General features: G+C 41.4%; 1 protein-coding gene across 1 annotated transcript; it reads left to right on the top strand.

Annotated features, from left to right (window-relative positions):
* Positions 1–2,981: 2,981 nt before the first annotated feature.
* On the top strand, positions 2,982–19,436 carry LOC110175561 (voltage-dependent calcium channel gamma-4 subunit-like). The gene is made up of 4 exons (XM_020941762.2): positions 2,982–3,231; positions 7,785–7,868; positions 17,350–17,490; positions 18,616–19,436. Exons 1-4 carry the CDS (start codon positions 3,045–3,047, stop codon positions 19,434–19,436), a joined length of 1,233 nt encoding a protein of 410 aa, XP_020797421.2. The 5' UTR covers positions 2,982–3,044.
* Positions 19,437–19,695: the final 259 nt, after the last annotated feature.

Genomic DNA, 19,695 nt, shown 5'->3' with positions numbered 1-19,695 from the left:
CACAGTTTTGTGTAAAGTGCCAGAGGAAGTTCTCTTAAAGAAGGGGTTCTCAAACTGTGGGTGAGGGTCCAGAAAAGGGGCACAGAGTGTTTCAGTGCAGTTTGCTTGGCTTTGTATTAGGTAGATCATTATGATTTGGTCATTTTGTAAGTAGCTCGCATGCTGAAAAAGTGTGAGCACCCCTGCACTAGACGGTTTGCAAGAATGCCAGAAGTTGTAGACTGCACACCGGCCAATCAGCAAAGAGCTGTGAAGCAATGGCTGGGTCCCTTTTGTGGTCCAGCACAACAGTAAAGCGGTCGAGATGGATGTAGATGAAGACATACATTCTGTGTTGGCAGTGATTCTTGAGATCGAGGATTTAATGCCGGAACAAAGAGAATGTTTGGTGAATTTTATCAAGGGGATATGGATTTGGGAAAAGCTTAATATACCAGTTAACCCCGTTAGCAGCACATTACATCCGTCACGACCAAATAGCAATGATTGGTTAAATAAAATAAAAAAGTACTCCCCTACCATTGAGCGAACAAATCTTAATGCTGTGAGGTCAGACGGTTTCCACGAAGTGAAACCGGCTGATGAATCAGGCTACCTTAGTGGGTGATCCTACCTATTGATTTGCCCAGAATGTTCCTCAGTATGGCTTTAAAGGGTTTGGAATTTTGGACATAGGACCTCATTTCCTAGTGACCCAGAGTTTTGGAGAAGTGTGGAGACACTTTTTGAAATATTAGATCCAGTCCTTGTATTTACAGAGGTCGCTGGTGCTAGGCTAGTGCAAATACAAGGACTGAATGGCATATTTCAAAAAGTGTATCCACATGTCTCCAACACTCTGGCTCACTAGGAAATGAGGCTCTATGTCCAAAATTCCAAACTGTCCCTTTAATGTTCATTCAGCTTTTTTGTCATTAGTCTTGCTGTGAGTGGGTTCACGTCTCCACAAACCTGATCTCGAACTTTGTCTGATCACGTGATCTACTTGTCTCTATGCAGGCTGATACGTTTAATGCTGTTGCCATGCCAGTGCCATATTCACAGGAATCCACCTCGGCATGCATACGCTGTACGGTTAATTGGGTTGTCAGATCAGTCACGTCACAGCATTGAGGTTTGCACAGAAGCCAAAGGAGAAGCTCCCAAATGAAATGAATGAAAACAAACATGGAGACACAGACAGACGTATTTCAGCTTATTTTACCGCCAATACCATAGACTTTATAAAGAAGTGGACTAAGCCAATGTAACGCCACCCATAATTTTCAGTCAAATCCAGTCAAATGAAGCTTGCGATACTAACGGTAACAGGAGCAAATTTGGAGCCAGGCCTATGATGAATAAGTGCAGTGTACAATAATGGGAACTGTGTAATGAGTGGAGTGTACAATATTTTATTGTCTGGCCCCCTGTGACCCCAGCCCCTTGGAACAATGGATGGAAATTAGCCTTAGACTGTAATCCAGTGTGTTTATATTCATGTTGTGTCATGTTTGTCCATTAACATGCTCTGTCCCAATCAAATAAATAAATAAATAAATAAGAATATTTTTTAACAGACAAAATACTTGTCTTCAAAAAACTTGTCTCCATGTAGGTCAATAAGTCAGTGACATCTCTGTGGACACAAGCAGTAACCTCACACAGCAAGATGGATTCTCGTGATATTTGTAAATTCACAAAGTCACGAGAATCCATCTTGGCCCCACTGGTGTGACAGGGCCCAGCAGGTGGTGGGTGACCAATCACGTTACAGCACCGAGGTTTGTGTAGAAGTCAAAGGGGAGGTGTCCAAATGAACCAAAACATGGCAACACAGACAGATGTATACTTGGCCAAAAAAGACAAGCAAGTTTATGTTATTATTGTGGTGATTCAAAATTGCCCCTAACTGTAAATGTTGGGCCTATTACTGTAATCAAAGAAGAAACACGATCTCTGGACATCGGTAGAGATTTGCTAAGCTTGACTGATTCCACACAATGACTGGCTTTAAATTTCCAGACAGCTCAGACGTACTGCGAATCGGACAACAATACTGCACGTAAAAGTTGTCAGGAATCACTCTTTGTGGACTTTTGCATCAGAAAACCAAGTTTTGGAGCTTGGAATCCATGGCGACTTCATGCTACACTTGTCTGATCTGGAGAGGGGTCGTGCTATCATTATGCTGGATGCGGGGATGCGTATCTAAGAAGTGGCTGCAGCTCTCTATGTGCACGAGAGTACCATATCCTGTCTGAGGACTCGGTACATGGATACAGGAAGTGCGGCAGACCACGAGTCACAACGGGCAGGACTGGTGGAAGAATGGAGAAGGATGCCACAGTTCCGCATTCGACACCTGGAACAGTCCATGACAAGAAGGGTCATGGCTTGTATTGCAGCTAGGGGCGACCATACACGCTACTGAACATTTTTCTGCCTTTTTTTCAACATTGTTATTATAAATATATATATATTATAACACTATACAAATAGAACTTGCATTTCTTTTTGGCCAAGTATACTTCAGACGATTTTAGTGTCAATACAGACTATTTAGTTAGTGCAGAAGGTAAGCACTTTATGCATTAATGGACAGGGGAGATGTCTGTGCTTTTCTCTCAACTGGATGGAACTAAAGCTTGATTTTTCGACTTGTTCCTCTGTTGGGAAGCTTCAACCAATCAGATTCAAATAGTCACCATGACGCTCTGTGTTTTCTAATCTTTCATTGAGAACCGTTCAAGATTCATAATGTGTAGAACTCAGTTCAGTAACACACATATCAATCTGACGGGAGCCACTTTGTAAAATATGAGCCCCCATGAGAAAAGTTACATGGTGCATCCTTAATTTCCATCTATAATAATATTGTAAAGTTTTATTTCTCTCTGTTGTGAAATATATTTTAACTGCTCAGGCTGTAATTAAATACCTCCTCTAGAGCATGACCATAACCTAAAGTTCATATACGTGTGTTTGTTGTTTCAGACCTCAGCTTCCTGCCCCGCCCGGCCCTGGTGTGGTGTGAGCGTGGCATCCAGGTGCTGCTGACCACCATGGGAGCCTTCGCCGCCTTCGCCCTCATGACCGTTGCCATAGGAACGGACTACTGGCTGTACGCCCGTGCCTTCATCTGCAACAGCACCGCCAACTCCACCCAGGACGACTCCAACTCCAACAAGGACAAGAAGGACCCCGGGGCCCTCACGCACTCTGGGCTCTGGAGGATCTGCTGTCTGGAGGGTAAGGGAGCAGCGTATGGGGTCTTGTGGGGTTTCTGATCTTTGTTATAATGTTGTTTCCTCATCACAAACAGACCTGGAGTTGTCTTGGTTTAGTCATGGTTCAGTCCTGGTTTAGTCCTGGTTTAGTCCTGGTTCAGTCCTGGTTCAGTCCTGGTTTAGTCCTGATTTAATCCTGGTTCAATCCTGGATTAGTCCAGTTTTAGTCCTGGTTCAGTCCTGGTTTACAGTTGGTTTAGTCCTGTTTTAGTCCTAGTTCAGTCCGGTTTTAGTCCTGGTTCAGTCCTGGTTCAGTCCTGGTTTAGACCAGGTGTAGTCCAGTTTTAGTCCTGGTCTAGTCCTGGTTCAGCCCTGGTTTAGACCAAGTTTAGACCTGGTTCAGTCCTGTTTTAGTCCTGGTTCAGTACTGGTTTAATCCTGGTTTAGTCGTGGTTCAGTCTCGGTTTAGTCCTGGTTCAATCCTGGTTTAGTCCTGGTGCAGTCCTGGTTCAGTCCTGATTTAGTCCTGGTTCAATCTTGGTTTAGTCCAGTTTTAGTCCTGGTTCAGTCCAGTTTTAGTCCTGGTTCAGTCCTGGTTTAGACAAGGTTTAGTCCAGTTTTAGTCCTGGTTCAGTCCAGTTTCAGTCCTGGTTCAGTCCTGGTTTAGACCTAGTTTAGACCTGGTTTAGACCTGGTTCAGTCCTGGTTTAGTCCTGGTTCAGTTCTGGTTAAGTCCCAGCTTAGCCCTGGTTTAGTCCTGGTTTAGACCTAGTTGAGACTTGATTCAGTCCTGTTTCAGTCCTGGTTTAATCCTGATTTAGACCTAGTTTAGTCCTGGTTTAGTCCTGGTTTAGTCCTGGTAGACGTAGGCCACCGTGCTTCAGTGTGCTCATAACTTATACAAAACTCACATATAACTTATCTGACGAACTCCATCGTATTTGCCAATGTTTTCATACGTCGGCATACTCTGACTTAATCGTTAAGGTGTGACAGCCCCTTTACATCTAGAGACCTAATATACTACAAATATCAAACCATTTTAAGAATAATACTTTTTAGAGACAACCATTATGTGTCAAACCCTGAGTGCTTCCCCTCCATCTTCATTGTGTTCTGGAGGTCATTTGGATCAGTGTAACCACATCCGTCACTCAGAGGGCTCATGTTACTCGTGCTCTCCTCCGGCTCCTGACTCTGCTCCTGTACTGTCTAACCTCCACACCACTAACCCACTGACACACTCCGGAATACAATACCAGTGAACCAACATGAACCTGACCGTGGCTTTCAGATACGGGTGCACTGATCTGATACTGGTAACGGATATTGGAGGAAATACTGAAAAACTCCCTGGATTGGATATTGGCTTCCAAATATCAGTTCAGCCGATATCCTGGTTAGACAGATAAAGTGATGTAATAAGAAGGGCCAGAAAGTTTGATCATGTTTGAACTTTTACTTACATGTTGTTTTGTTTCTTGAGAGATAAATAGCAGCTACATAACACATTTGGATCAGTTTTGTGTTGTTTTATTTTAGGAAACAAAAGCAGTTTTCAGACTTTGCTGTGGTATCGGTCTTGGGCATACTTAAAGCTATAATATCAAAATTGGTATTGAAACTGAAAAAGGTGGATTGGTGCATCTTTAACAGTTTCAAAATAGCGTTGAAAAGTAAAAAGTGCTTAAAATGATGCCTATAAATAAGAAGATGAAACCCATGAATAGTGTTGATTTCTTACTATAACTAAATTGAAAAATTATAATATTTATTTTTGCTAGATTCTTAATTTAATTTACCTTTTTGTGCATGTGGATTACCAGATTACCAAATTAACAACTACCTTTAAAGCCAAATGTATGGTCATGCATGAAATCACAGAGAGTCTGCGTCAACTGATGTGCACCTAACCTGCGCAGACAATAAGGGCTGTGATTGGTCTTCTCTACCACCACTCTACATACATATCCGGTATTCTGCTTTATTTTCTATACACGAACGCCATTTCTAAATCCTAGCCTCCTAGTGTTGTGGCGGTGAATGACGTTGTGGTGTATAGATCTCAACGCAGATCAACAAATCAAAAACAACGGCAACAAGGCGACAGTGGTAGTGTGAGCTGAGTCGACCTTTCGTTCATTAGAGAGAGTAGAGAGAGTGATTGGCAAGGCAGGGCTGAAATGATCCAGGCCCCGTCCACACTAGTATGTATTTGAGTCGTTTTCTTTGTGGATGCAGTGTTCGTCCACACTAATCCGATTGAAAAAGGCTCCAGAGACGGAACGATCTGGTGGCCACCAGCTCCGACAAATTCATCTGAGCACAGATCTGATCTGGCACTGTGTGGACGCCTGAAAACACTGATATGCTGATGTAGGTCTATGCACCGCGAAGTAATTCACCACCAAAACACTAAGAGGCAAGAATATATGTCCATTCATATATACGGTCTGTGTGTATGACCTGCAGATGTATAATCCTTGAAAAGTTTAATATGAAACATCACCAACACGATAGAAGCACAGAGCAGACTCACCATCAGCAGAACACCCCCCTGTCACAGAAAGAACACTCATATTCCACTGAGTTGTGTCCTTTCGTCTGACAGAAGCTGAACCGCATCAGCGCACAAGGAGCGAGTTGTTTTTTGAGCAATCAGTTTATGCAAATTGACCATGTGGTTTTAAGTTTTGTTTCTGTAAAACATAAACAAATTTGTTTAAAGCTGTGTGGATAGGGAGGCTTGCAGACACAGAAACAACGTGTCTGGACACAGATTGTTACCGATACAGTGATACAGTGATTCATTTCAGTGTAAACATAGCCCCAAATACACAGTAGAGCACTTATTATTATTACCACATGACATCACAAGGGGGAACAGTATTTTGAGTCTGAACTCAGAGCTCAGTGTAAATTTACAGGGTTTGTGTGTTAAATGTGTGAATGAAACAAAACACAACTCCAGGTCTGTTCATGTTGAGAAAACAACATTACAAAACAAAGATCTGTAAATAGAGTAATATGGGCCACCTGCAAAACATGCATTCTTACTGTGGGCATGGTCACCTCTCCATAGATCTGGCCTGTAACTTATACCATACTGTGACACATTCCAGGCAAAGCAATATATAATATCCTCCTGGAAACAAGCAATGAGTGAACCCTGCACCAGAAATGTTACACAGTGCATCTTTAATATTATGGAATTCCACTTAATCAATGCTTTAATATGACCGTCCATTTTTATGTCATTATTTCTTCCAGTTATATATGGCACTTTGAGGTGTATTATTGCCGTATAGTCTGTCCTGTATATTTGAGTCTATATTTAAACCATAGAAATCGCCCGGTCTACCTGTACTCAGAGCTCCGGGAGAGTTTCACTGTGACTCATGCGTGACTCACTAAATGCATTTCCTCATTTGATGTTTGGAGCGTCGGATGGTCTGAGTGGTCTCTGGAATAAACAACAAATGGGTCAGGATTAGCATGTGGACAAAAGGAGAGACTGCAGCCCTGTTTTGTACAATGCCATAGATTTGGGGTTTGTTTCTGAATTCATAATGTAGAACAGCGGACCGTTTACCATTCGTTCTTTTGAATTTCAATTAAGAAAGAAAAACAATAAAATGGGAAAACAGTTTGTTACTTCATTATTCCGCTTTAGGACAAAGCAGAAAAACAGATTTCAACCTCTATTTCCAGTATTTAATTTAAAGTTTATTTCAAATAACACCAATAACACCAGGATGTTCTGCTGCTAGAAGGACTTGCCTGGAAAATTGTTGCAATTTTGAGTACAAACATGACCTCTTCTTTTAAAGCGACACCTTTACTTTCACATCTTAGAAAGTAATAGAGGCATCACGATTTTCGGACATCCGGTCATTGCACAATGCATACTGGGAAGGGTTTTCCGAAAAAGTGGGCATCAAACCGCCAGTGGGATGCATCTATTACCGAAGCCAGTCTTTTCTAGTCTTTTGAGCCATATCATTTTTGTTTCTTGTTTTGATATTGTCATATAAGCAAAACCCCGGTCCCTCACTCCACCTTGGTTACAAATTTTAAAAGTCAACGCCAAAGCGAAAGGCACCAGCTGTTCACCAAGAAACACCTTCCACTGCAAAGAGACCAAGAGGTTTCCTTTTTGGTCCTTCCAGTGGATCAATCCTGCCCATCGCCTTCACCTTTCACTATTTTTCAGTTCGATTGGGAAGGGAAACAGTTTGAACAGAGGTTTGCAATCACACAGATCCGATTCTGAAGCCCATCTCTCAAGCCATTTTCCGTTGTTAGGATATCCAATAACCACACAATTACGATGTCCAAATCCCAAAACTAAAATATGACAATATCACCACCAGAAACAAAAGCAATATGTTTCAAAAGACTTGAAAAGATGGGCTTTGTTAACAGACACATCCAAGTGGGAAAACAAATATGGCGGTTTGCAGCTTTCAAGCCAAAGTACTTACATCTCCACATTAAGCCCTTTGTTAGTTTAACATAAATTACTATTTCTTACTTTACTTACTGACTTGACACACTCCTTTGGTTTGTCTGCAGGTCTGAACCGTGGAGTGTGCTCACAGATCAACCATTTCCCTGAAGACGCAGACTATGACCAGGATGCAGCTGAATACCTGCTCCGTAAGTTACACACATCACTACTACTACTACTACTACTACTACTAATAGTAGTACTAATACTACTACTAACAGTAGTACTAATACTACTACTACAAAATGCTCAAATGGCAAGATTTTTACATTTTTGTACAGTGCTTTTCCACCTTTAAGGCACTCGCTACAAGAAATATTACTACTACTAGAAGATTGCAATTGAAATGACAAAAAAATATATATATAAATTTCTGGTTTATTTTGTTATTTTAAGATAAATTACCTTGAAATTATTGAGAAATATCATGTCGCAGTTAAAGAGAAGATCTAAGGCTATGTCCACACGACAACGCTTCTGGATTTATTTTATTTTTTATTTTTTTGCAAGTTGAAAAAAAATTTTGTCCGCACAAGTGGATCAATAAATATTCACATCCAGGCGCCAATGGAGCATTGAATGAAATCGATGTAATACATCTGCCACACCTGTATGTGGTGTTGTAAACAGGACACAGCCAGAGCCACTGGACACACAATACTATTAAAATAACTGGACAGGGTATTGTGGCTTGTAGCTGCTTCCAAATGACCTACTGGCCACTCACTGGTACTACAGCGAAAAAAAAAAACCCTGGGCCGAAAAAGTATTTTTCTCATAGAGCGCAATGTAATCACAAAATGCTCGTGTTATGAACTTTTTCTCACCTCAAAATCCTTCAGTTGTCTTAAAAAACATTTTACAATCGTTAGCTTCGGCTACACTCTGCTCCGCTCTAGCTCGTCTCGCTCTGATTGGTCAAAGTGATCACGTGATACACAAGACCGCGCTCCGTGCGTGCGCTCGCATGTGCCTGCAGGGAGAAAGAGCACTACTGCACATGTTCAATCGGCCCACATCCACCGGAAGTACCTCGTCAGGCTAAAGGCTAATCTGGAATCATGTGCCATTGAGCTCAGCCCATTGACTTGATTGCAATGGCTATTTTGAAACTCCGGGGCTTGATAAAGATCTCCTCCACGGTTGTTGTTATGGTTGTTCCCGGCTGTTGCGTGGGGTTCTCTTCTCGTCATGTGGCAATGACATGGTCACGACATCATTGTTTTCCAAAAGCTACAGTTTGCTTGTCCACACAATAACGCAACACTGGGGTTCTCAGATTTCTCCACTTTTTTGTCGTTTTCACCCACCCGAAACACCTGCTCCATGTGGACAAATGGCCAAAACTTAACTGTGCAGAAACCACCTAAGTCCTGTTACATAAACTGTAAAACTGAAATGGACAGATGACAGTGGGAAGAGAGTGCATTTAAATGGATGATATATGACATGATTGACTGACCATTTTCATATTTGACACTACCATTTCTTCTTCTTGCATTGGATTGTGTATGGTCTATATTGCAAACAATTTAGCAACAAAAAACACCTGTAATTGAATACATGCCAGCAGAAAGGTTACATAGTGCACCTTTAAACCCCGATAATGGACCTGATGTTGTAGTCTTGCATGATCTGTTTCGCTGTTCCACTCATCGGTGCGCACTCCCTCTGTAAACTCTATCTGGAGCTGTGTGTCTCTGTATCGGCTGAGTGAGGACTTGGTCATAGCAGCGTGGGCTGGACTCACTCACAAACCTGGCTGTCTGCCTCACATTACACACACAAAAACACCACCGAAGACTCTTACATAATAACGATACAGATTTTGATTTGATTGTGAATTATTACATAGCTGCATTTATGTAACCAATTACAAAATTTAACTAGGATTCATTCATATGCCGTTTGGATTTTAAAGGAAAAGCAAGGCCAGGTTTAGTCAATTGGTGAAGCAGTGTTTTATATGCGTAAATAAAAGCCACTATTTTGTTTTGTATTTTTATGCATATTAATTCATTTGTGTGAAAACTGCATCAACATAAATATACGTGAGATTTATGAATACCTCAGTTTCATCAGTTGCCATGACAATAACCGATTCAGAACTAGATTTTATGAGCAATTTTGAATGAGCAAAAGTCTTCGAAGTATTACTCTAAACTCTAAAGGGGAGTAACACAAGTATTAAATGAGTCTTAACACAGTGCCATGACATGAGGTGATATGTTTCTTCGGAGGACAGAAGGTTGTGGGCGGGCCAGGCTACTGCTCGGCTCATATTTGTGGAGGTTTCTCATAATCGAGGCTCAGAGCTGGAGTCTAGAGTTTCACATGAAAGCAGAACATCTTGAAAGACATATTACATTTATTTATGGGATCGCACTTGACTTATCTGCAATATATTATGATGTAAGTCCATTGTTTTAAGTCGAGGCTCCAAATTGTTTAATGTATAGGGTTTTAAAATGATGAAATGTTGAGACAGTTGGCCGGCAGTCGCCAAATGCACTGCAACAGCCCAATGCGTTTCAGTTAGAGAAAACAGCTTCAAGTACAGAAGCGATGCAAATTCATAAACTCAAACACAAGTTTAAATGAGGTACAAGCAAAGAATGTGGTGTGAATAAAAAAAAAAACACTACAAGAAACAAAGACAAATGTATCATCATCATATGTGCTGCAAATAAAGAAACAACGCAAAGCACAAAAAGATGAAAACCAAGAAAACACCTGCAAATAAAAAATGTTGCATAAAGAGTCACCACAACGGAAGTGCTCCAAACCTGCAGGGGGCGCTGTCAGTGTACCACATTCTTTGTTTGTACCTCGTTTAAACTTGTGTTTGAGTTTGTGAATTTGCATCGTATCTGTACTGGAAGCTGTTTCCACTAACTGAGACGCATTGGGCCTTTGCAGTGCGTTTGGCCCCATTGGCCACTGTAGGGTGTTGGCACAATCAAAAACAAAACTTCTTCTTCATCTTTTGGACAAGAAAAATCCTCAGAACGTTTCGTGTAATAGGAAGCTCAAACCAATCAATAGAACTTATTTAACTTGACATTTTTATAAAAGACCATGTTTACACTGAAACGTATCACTGTATCGGAAACGATCTGCATCCAGACACGTCGTTTCTGTGTCCACAAGCCTTCCCTGTCCACACAGCTTTGAGCATATTTGTTTATGTTTTACAGAAACGAAACTTAAAACCAATTGGCTAATTTGCATAAACTGAGCGTTCATAAAACAGCTCGCTCCTTGTGCGCTGATACGGTTCAGCTTCTGTCGGACTAAAGGACACGACTCAGTGGAATATGAGTGTTGTTTCTGTGACAGAGGGGTGTTCTGCTGATGGTGAGTCTGTTCTGTGCTTCTATCACGTTGGAGATGGTTCATGTTAAACTTTTCAGATATTATACTACTGCAGGTCATACACATAGACCTTTTATATCAGGCATGTCCAAACTACGGCCCGTGGGCCAATTGCGGCCCTCAGACAAATTTTTCTTGGCTCTAAAATCTACCTTGATAAAGCGAATATTTAATATTTAGTGTGTGGTTTTAAGGATCTTAGCATGCGCCATCAGTGTTTATTCATGCTATTCATGTTAAACACGTACATATTTCAATTATTCACTGTATTGAGCACCAGTCTACGGTCCTCAATCGGTCCTCTGCTTCATCTGTGTTTAGATATGTGGCTTTTGATGAAAAAAGTTTGGACACCCCTGTTTTATATGAATGGACATATATTCTAGCCTCTTAGCGTTTTGGCGGTAAATTACTTTGCAGCGCATAGCCCTACATCCACACAGTGCCGGATCAGATCTGTACTCAGATGAATTCATGGGAGCTGATGGCACCAGATCGTTCCGTCTCTGGAGCCGTTTTCCATTGGATTAGTGTGGACGAACACTGTATCCACAACGAAAACGACTCGAATACATACTAGTGTGGATGGGGCAAAAGACTGGTCTAAAAGGCTTATAAAAATGCATAAACAGTAATTATTGCTTTGAGTAGTTGACTAGTATTTTTTTCATTTTTTGTACTTTTCGCATACTCGTTTACAAATTTGGCAGCAGTATTTGTACTTATGCTAATAGCGTATATTGTATGCCGTGCTACTGCCCTGTAACACTGCAGAAAGATGAATTCTCGAGATTTTTGTAAGTTCACAAACTCTTGAGAATCCATCTTGTTCTGCTCCAGCTGCAGAGTTTGCTTATCACCAATCGCGGGGCAGCAGTGTGTGGCCAAACAAACCAACACCGAGTGAAGTCTTTGTTTGAAACTCTCGCTGAAAGAGATCACAACCTATGATCTCTGTCAGCAAGAGTCCTTTCATATTGACGTGTGAAACCCTATTCAGAGGACTACGCATCTTAATCTGACCAGAGCCATGTTAATGTTCTTTTTCTTGAGTACAATTTTTTCATTTCTCTTTCCATCGCTGTCTGCAAGCAAGAGGTCAAAAGTGTCTTGCTCACGGACAAACCAGCCCACACATATTTTGCACCAAAGTGGAACATTTCTGTGTCCTCTTGGTGTTCCTCGGTGTTCCTCTTTGGTGTTACATAAATGTATTTGTGTGTTGGCTCTGGTGTGCGGTCTGCGGTCTTCATTGTGGAGAGGTTTGTATGAGAATGTGAAAGAAGCCCGGAGCCCAGAGTGTTTCTAAAGCTGGTACAGCAGAGAGCAGGTCAACACCCATGTACTCTGCTCTCCACCAAAGTATCATTGGCTTTTAATGGGCTTTTATGCAATCTCTACTCTGCTTTCCAACAAGTGCACCACAGACTTTTCTGTCACAAAATGTGTACAGAAATATTCCAGAGTGGGGCTGCCCTCCCACAGATCTGACCTGGTCGTGTCACCTGCTTGTCTCCATGAAAATAGATATGTTTAAAGCCATACTGTGGAACATTTGAGGTAAAAACAATATTATATCCATGTAGAGACAAGCAGCTGGCAAAGGTTTACTGTACAAGTCTGAAATTAAGTAATTTTTTATCATACTTTACTCCCATCTCAAATAATAGGTATATTTACTAGAGATGTCCTGATCACATTTTTTTTGCCCCAGAGTCAGAATCCTTTGATTTTGAGTATCTGCCAATACAGAGTCCCGATCCGATACTTCTGTAAAACATTATGAAATGAACTAAGAGCAAAGAATAAGCAATAACCATCATTGTTGAAACTTTTCACAGTATAGTCTTGGAATGTGTAACTTAGTATATTTAATGAACTGGACAAAACAGGAACCAGACCAGAATCAGATCAGACCTGAGACTCGACTCTGCACAATCTACAGTTTGTATATTTGATATTATATGGAAGTCTGTGCATTACATTTGAAACATTTAGGCTCGTCTATGAAATCCAAATAATACAAAATCTTACCAAATAAAAACAAGATGACAGACGCCCCATAGCCTCTCTCCCCCGCCACCCCCACCCCCACGCACCACTACCACATCCACAAACCCACAGCAGAGTGCGCGCCACAACATCGGTCCCACCACTCAATAGACACTTCATGCCGCTGGACGCACCCTTACTGCCAATAGCGCCAGCTCCATTGCGCAATAGCACTGTTTGTTTTGTTTGCAACAAACAGTGATGTGCGATGACGCCATCACAGGTGTGAACACGAGCCACAGAACCACAGGTAACTCATGCTTCAGAAAAACTGTTGTGTGCCGTGGGTCCTGTGTGTTATATATGTATATTATTTATTCAATACCTTATTGGCACATAACGTCCGAGTCCGGATCGAGTCCACAGTCACGTGATCGGCTATTATTATTACTCTTTGGTATTTGGTTCTTCACTTGGTGCACTGTGAAACTTCTCTAGTAGTGGGTCCACTACCTACTTGTCCCCTTGGAGATGTTATTGCTGTCCCTGGAATTTTCCATAGTATTAGGCCTGTATCAATAATCAATAAATCAAATAATCGCATCATAACTTTTAACGAGCTTGATAACTTTTCTAGCCTCGATAATTTCTATTTGCCTGCTTGTTTGTTTTCCTCGTTTGTTTCTCTCTACCAAAGAAAACTGAATGTCAAAAGGCTTCTGTCGCTCTCTACTGACTCCTCTTGTTTCCTTAGAGTAATGACGTTTAAGCGAACTTGTCAGTTAGGCTACTTGCCAGCATAAACGGACAAAATACCGAAATAGGATCATATAGAGTGGGTTAATACGAATACTTCAAGACCAAAATGATGAGGCTCACAGCTGCAGTTACAAAGAGAGGGGTCACAATATTCCAATGTAAATGTAAGTCAATGGGAGCCAGCGTCAGAAGGAGCAGGAAGGATGCCAACTCCCTATTTGGAACACGGCGGCTAGCACGTTAGCTATGTCCATTTATATATACCAGTGGTCACCAAAGTTTTTTCTCTGGGGGCCACATTATCGCTCCTGACTGTGACCGGGGTTAGGGTCGGGTCGGCCGTATAACAGAATTGTACGACCCTGACGATGCAGATTATATTCTTTGAAAACCATCACACTTTCTTTACATATCAGACAAACTGCACGGTTCTTACACTGAACAAAAAAATAATCAGTCGTCCATTGTTCTTTGAAAACTCCTCTGTCAATTTTTCATACTTTAACACTGGTCATTTTGCTGTCCTTAATTGCACTACAGAACTCTGCGCATGCACTGACTGTCACTGTTTGATCTCGAGCTTGTCAGGTGATGAACATTTGGTGGCAAATGTAAATATGTCATATATATAATAAATTTTTTAAAAAAATAAAGCATACTACAAAATGCAAGACGCAGACGTGCTATTATTTGCCAAAAAGTAATTTAAAAAATAGGCCATAACAACGTTTGAGGACTGCCTCCTAGGGCCAGTTAAGGTGGTGGGCAAAGGGGCATGGTGGGCTGAAGTTGGCTTACTTTAATGACCCCTGATATATAAAAAGTATGCTTGCCAGTTGCATGGTCTCGTACCACCTCTGAGTAGAGAGCAGTGCGAGGAGTAGAAAGTCATAAGCTAGATGAGATTCGAAAACAGATGGAATTAGTTTCAAAGCCAAACACGAAAGCTGCAGTGTGGGACCACTTTGGATTCCAACCAAATGAACGGGGCGAACCACTTAACCTGTGCGTTTGGTTGTGTTTGGTTCAACAATGTTTAATTCAAGTGTATTTTTTGTTAACAAGCTCTTGCTGTAAGACAGACTACATTAGGCTATTCTTATGTTAACAAGTTTATTTTCTTTAGGCTTGTTGTTTTTGTTTGTCTTGCAGTTCCTGTGTTAAATGTTATTTAGAAAGTCAAGTTTAATGCTCTTTGAAAGGGTGTATTTGCATTTTTATTCCATTGTCATTATATTAGTTGAAAATGGTTCAAAATGTTAATAGTAGTGTTTATCGCAATCATTTCTTGGTCAATTAATCTTCCAGTAAAATCTGCAAAATACACGACCCCCCTTCCACATAAGTATGCCAGCCGAGTAAAAATCATTAATATTTGATGGTTTTTTTTTGTTTGTTTTTTTAACTCAAAATGATACAGCATCATGTTAATTAATATTATTGCCGTTCATAATCACCTACAGAACATAACTTATAGGCTACAACACATGCCCAGGACTAAACCAGGTCTGAACCAGGATTAAACCACGTCTAAACCAGGACTAAAGCAGGACTAAACCAGGATTAAACCAGGTCTAAACCAGGTCTAAACCAGGTCTAAAGCAGGACTAAACCAGGACTAAACCAGGTCTAAACCAGGTCTGAACCAGGACTAAACCAGGACTAAACCAGGACTGAACCAGGTCTTAACCAGGTCTAAACCAGGACTAAACCAGGACTAAACCAGGTCTAAACCAGGACTGAACCAAGTCTAAACCAGGTCTAAACCAGGACTAAACTAGGTCTAAACCAGGACTAATCTTGGACTTGAGAGAGAACCTCGATCCCGTGGAGCAGGGTGTCGCAAAGCCGGGTGACGGCTGCACTTATTAGCCCCGTGAGGCGTGGAGCTCTGAGCCGGTCCTTTCTTCTGTGGTCATCCAAAGGTCTACGCGGGCGCACCTCCAGGCCCATCCTGACACTCAGTTTTGGTTTAGTCCTGGTTCAGTCCTTGTTCAGTCCTAGTCCCTCATGTTTCCGGTAGGACAGTACTGCAGATATCATGAACCTATTCAGATTGTTTCCATCATTGTCAAACTAAACTAAACTAAGGCCAATAGCTCTGGTTTGACATTTAAGTTGTAGCTATTTTATATTTGTTCATTTTTTATATCTCACATTGGGAGAAGTGGGTGGACAGCGTACCCTCTCGACCACGTGCACTACACCCCGATTACAGGCGTCTCTGTTGCTCAAAAATACCATAATTCCTTCTGTGAATAGGGGCGCCTCTCCACAGATCTGAATTGTACTGTAGCGTAGTGCTGTTACCTGCTTGTATTCCTTGTGATCGATACTGTAAGTTTAATCAACACTGTGGAACACTGTAGACAAAGCAGAATCGTTTCCATGGAGACAAACAGGTGGCGGACCCTTCAGTGCACCTCTAAAAATCTACACCCATATCTCTGAATCTGTTCAGAGAAACACCACAGTCGTCCTTGTGTGTGACAGTACAAAGCTTATCACAGCATCAGCGGACTTCGAGTCACCTTCACTCCTCTTCATCGCGTTTGAACTGTGCAGTGAACGCTCTGCAGCAGATAGAGGAGAGATTTTAAGGAAGCTAGTGTCTAGAGAACTGTCTAACGCATCACTTTGCTATTTTGCTTTCCCTGCTGGTTGTCATGGTAATGTGTGAAAAACCTCCAGTGTCAAACGGTCACGAACTTTTGTTGCTACGAAAAACACCAACATGTCAACTAACCTAAACCCGGAACCTAAACCTAACCTGATTCTGGACTAGTTTGAACTATCATCAAAAAAGTAGCTGTTGTTCTTTGGGTTTATTTGTAATTTGTACTTGATGGGTGTCGCCCCCTACAGGTTCATATCGTAACACACTATGAGTCAGTGGTGGACATTAAAAATATTTGCTTCAAAAATAGATTCACGTCCTGGAAGTCTTGGTAACCCTGTTTGTGGAACTTTGCACCTTCAGAAATCTGGACCACATTGAAACTATGAAGCTCATACAACACCAGAGACTATTTAGAGGTGACACATTGCCCAAATAGAAATTACATTGTTGGCACGTACCAGTTCCCACGATGAATGCTGTCATTGTGTCCTTGGGCAAGTCACTAAACCCCCCCTTGCCCCCCGTGTCTGAGTACAATGGTGTATGAATGTGTGTGTGAATGAGTGAGAGATTCCTTGTGATCATTTATCATGTAGCATTGTGAGTGTTGTTTTTAAGATGCTAAATGTGAATATAAACTATTTGTGGGTTTCAGTTTCATTTTGAGGAGTTTTTGTTTGCAAAGTATTTAAAATTGTTGGAAAAATAACTGTAAACTTAAAAATAATAAGAATTTAAAATTATTCACTTCATTAGGTATTACTACAGTCACAATTGTTTGACACTTAAATACACATTCTACACATTGTGAAACGGACATAAATTGCCTCCTATTATCAATATTATTACCTTAATTTTCTGTATTTGTTTGTTTGTTTGTGCAGGAGTGGTGCGGGCGTCCAGTATCTTCCCCATCCTTAGTGCCATCTTGCTGCTGTTGGGGGGAGTGTGCGTCGCCTCCAGTGGATTTTACAAAAGTAAAAGAAACATCATCCTGGGAGGAGGGATCCTGTTTGTGGCTGCAGGTAGCATGAAGATTATTCATTTATTCTGTCATATATATATATATATATATATATATATATATATATATATATATATATATATATATATATATATATATATAGTATGTATGTATATATATGTATATATATACATATATATCTTGAGATTGAAGCAGGTATCTAGATTTGAAAATAAAAAACTTAAATAATAAATTAATGAATAAATACCTTGATAAATTTAGCTACTTTTATTGATATAGTAATAATAGAAATGTGCATGAGGTAAGGTGGATCATTTTGAAGATATATATGTATATATTGTGATTTTATCATTTAAATTCAAGATTTCATAGCACATATATTAAAAACTCAAATCTCACACAGAGTTTTTGCAGAAGACATTATATTACCTAAGTATAGTAAATCCAGCCTCTTCTAAATGTGACAGTTCAATACGGTATTTTTCACTCAATAGATTTTGTAGCCCTGTGTTCAGATCACTGCTTTGGACACAAATGAATACTATTCATACTTTGTAATGGCATCATACTGGGGGTGTTCTACATGTATCTCTTTGGTTAGCGCTCTCATCTCAGAGCAAGAAGGTCCTGGGAAGGATTCTGGGGCATTGCAGGGCCGTTCTGTGTGGAGTTTGCATGTTCTCCGGGTGTTCTTCCAGGTGCTCTGGTTTCCCCTGCCACTAAAAACATGGACAATAGGATCCCCTTTGTGACCAGGACTCACCTGAAAAAAGAGATTCTTAATCTCGGCGGGACTATCCTGGTTAAAGTTCAAATAAAATAATAAAATAAATAAATAAAAATGTTCTGCACACATGCACACAGCCAAAACGACATTCACAGTCCTGTTGTGGGTGACTAACTGGCTGTAATTTTATGTGTGAGAGACTTGTTTAACAGCACAAATCATCTCACTTGTTGTAGTTCCAACCAAGTTAGTCCTTTCTGTTCAGACTGTGTTAAAATAAAGCTCAGTTTAAGTCTAACTTAAGATCTCGAGTCATGCTTTCTGTTAGTTTTACATGCCCAGGAAATGTTCATAACATCAACTGCAAAGCATCAATATTGTTCAGGCTGTCTCTAAACTACATATTTAATGTATCTTTTGGGTTTGTTTTTACTCCAGGTCTGAGTAACATCATCGGTGTGATCGTGTACATCTCTGCCGCCCTGAGTGACATTTCTCCCAAAAAAGATGAGGACAAAAAGTGGCACTACTCTTACGGCTGGTCCTTCTACTTCGGTGGTCTCTCCTTCATCCTGGCTGAGATGGTTGGAGTGTTAGCCGTCAACATTTACATCGAGAAGAACAAGGAACTTCGCTGCCGATCTCGCACGGACCTGTTCAAAAGCACCACCCACGCCGTCCTCCGCCTCCCCAGCTACCGGTTCAGACGGCGTTCCCGATCCAGCTCCCGCTCTACAGATCCTCCACGTTCCCAAGAAAATTCGCCGATTGGAGCTTCGAAATCTTTCAACCTGCCTCCTTCCGCACCGCCATTTTCAGTCGCGACCCTTCCCAATCCGCACCACAGCTCCAGCGCAGGAAGCGGAGGCGATATTTCCATGTATACCTTATCTCGGGACTCCAAACTGGGCGCTCCCCCGCTTTACGGCACGGTGGACAGGGCGACGCTGTACCAACTCCACAACTACTTCCCCAAAGATTCGACCGGAGGCAGCGCTGGGGGAGGAGGAGGGGGAGGAGCCATAAACAGCGGGACTCTTCCTTCCCATTCCAAGTCAAACCTAGCGACGGCAGCGGCTCAGAACACGGCGCCGCTCAACACGTCCACGGCGACGTCCGGGACCACCCAGCAGCCCCCGGTTTCCACGGCGACCATGGAGCGAGACCGCGGCAACGTCGGAACGCTGGATCGGCTCACGGCCAAACGGGATCGCGACAGCAACTCGGATACGCTCAACAGGAAGACCACCCCAGTGTGAAGGGGAGGGGTCAAGGCAGTCACCAGGGACTAGAGGTTAGATATAGAGAAAGAATAACAAAGAAAGCCATAGTTTGGAGTTTTATATGAATTAATGGCATCCAAAACTTGAACTACGCAACCTGTCGAAAGTTTGAACACACTTGTTTATTTCCATGATTATTTACGTTGTAGATTTTCACTGAAGGCATCGAAACTATGGATGAACACATGTGGAATGTAGTAAACAAAAAATTATCTCAAAATGATTTGTTTTAAAT

Source organism: Boleophthalmus pectinirostris, unplaced genomic scaffold (genome assembly GCF_026225935.1).
Source record: "Boleophthalmus pectinirostris isolate CB_2022bp ecotype Guang Dong unplaced genomic scaffold, ASM2622593v1 HiC_scaffold_21, whole genome shotgun sequence".
Classification (NCBI taxonomy): Eukaryota; Metazoa; Chordata; class Actinopteri; order Gobiiformes; family Gobiidae; genus Boleophthalmus; species Boleophthalmus pectinirostris.
The sequence above is the reverse complement of the archived record's forward strand: the minus strand, read 5'-3'. Positions and strand labels throughout refer to the sequence as shown.

What these genes read in the sequence shown, in the direction of transcription:
- LOC110175561 (XM_020941762.2), top strand. Translation starts at nt 3,045, where the DNA reads ATGGGAGCCTTCGCCGCCTTCGCCCTCATGACCGTTGCCATAGGAACG. An exon ending in GAGGATCTGCTGTCTGGAGG is followed by an intron (nt 3,232 to 7,784) that starts GTAAGGGAGCAG and finishes GTTTGTCTGCAG; the next exon opens with GTCTGAACCGTGGAGTGTGC. An exon ending in GATCCTGTTTGTGGCTGCAG is followed by an intron (nt 17,491 to 18,615) that starts GTAGCATGAAGA and finishes TTTTTACTCCAG; the next exon opens with GTCTGAGTAACATCATCGGT.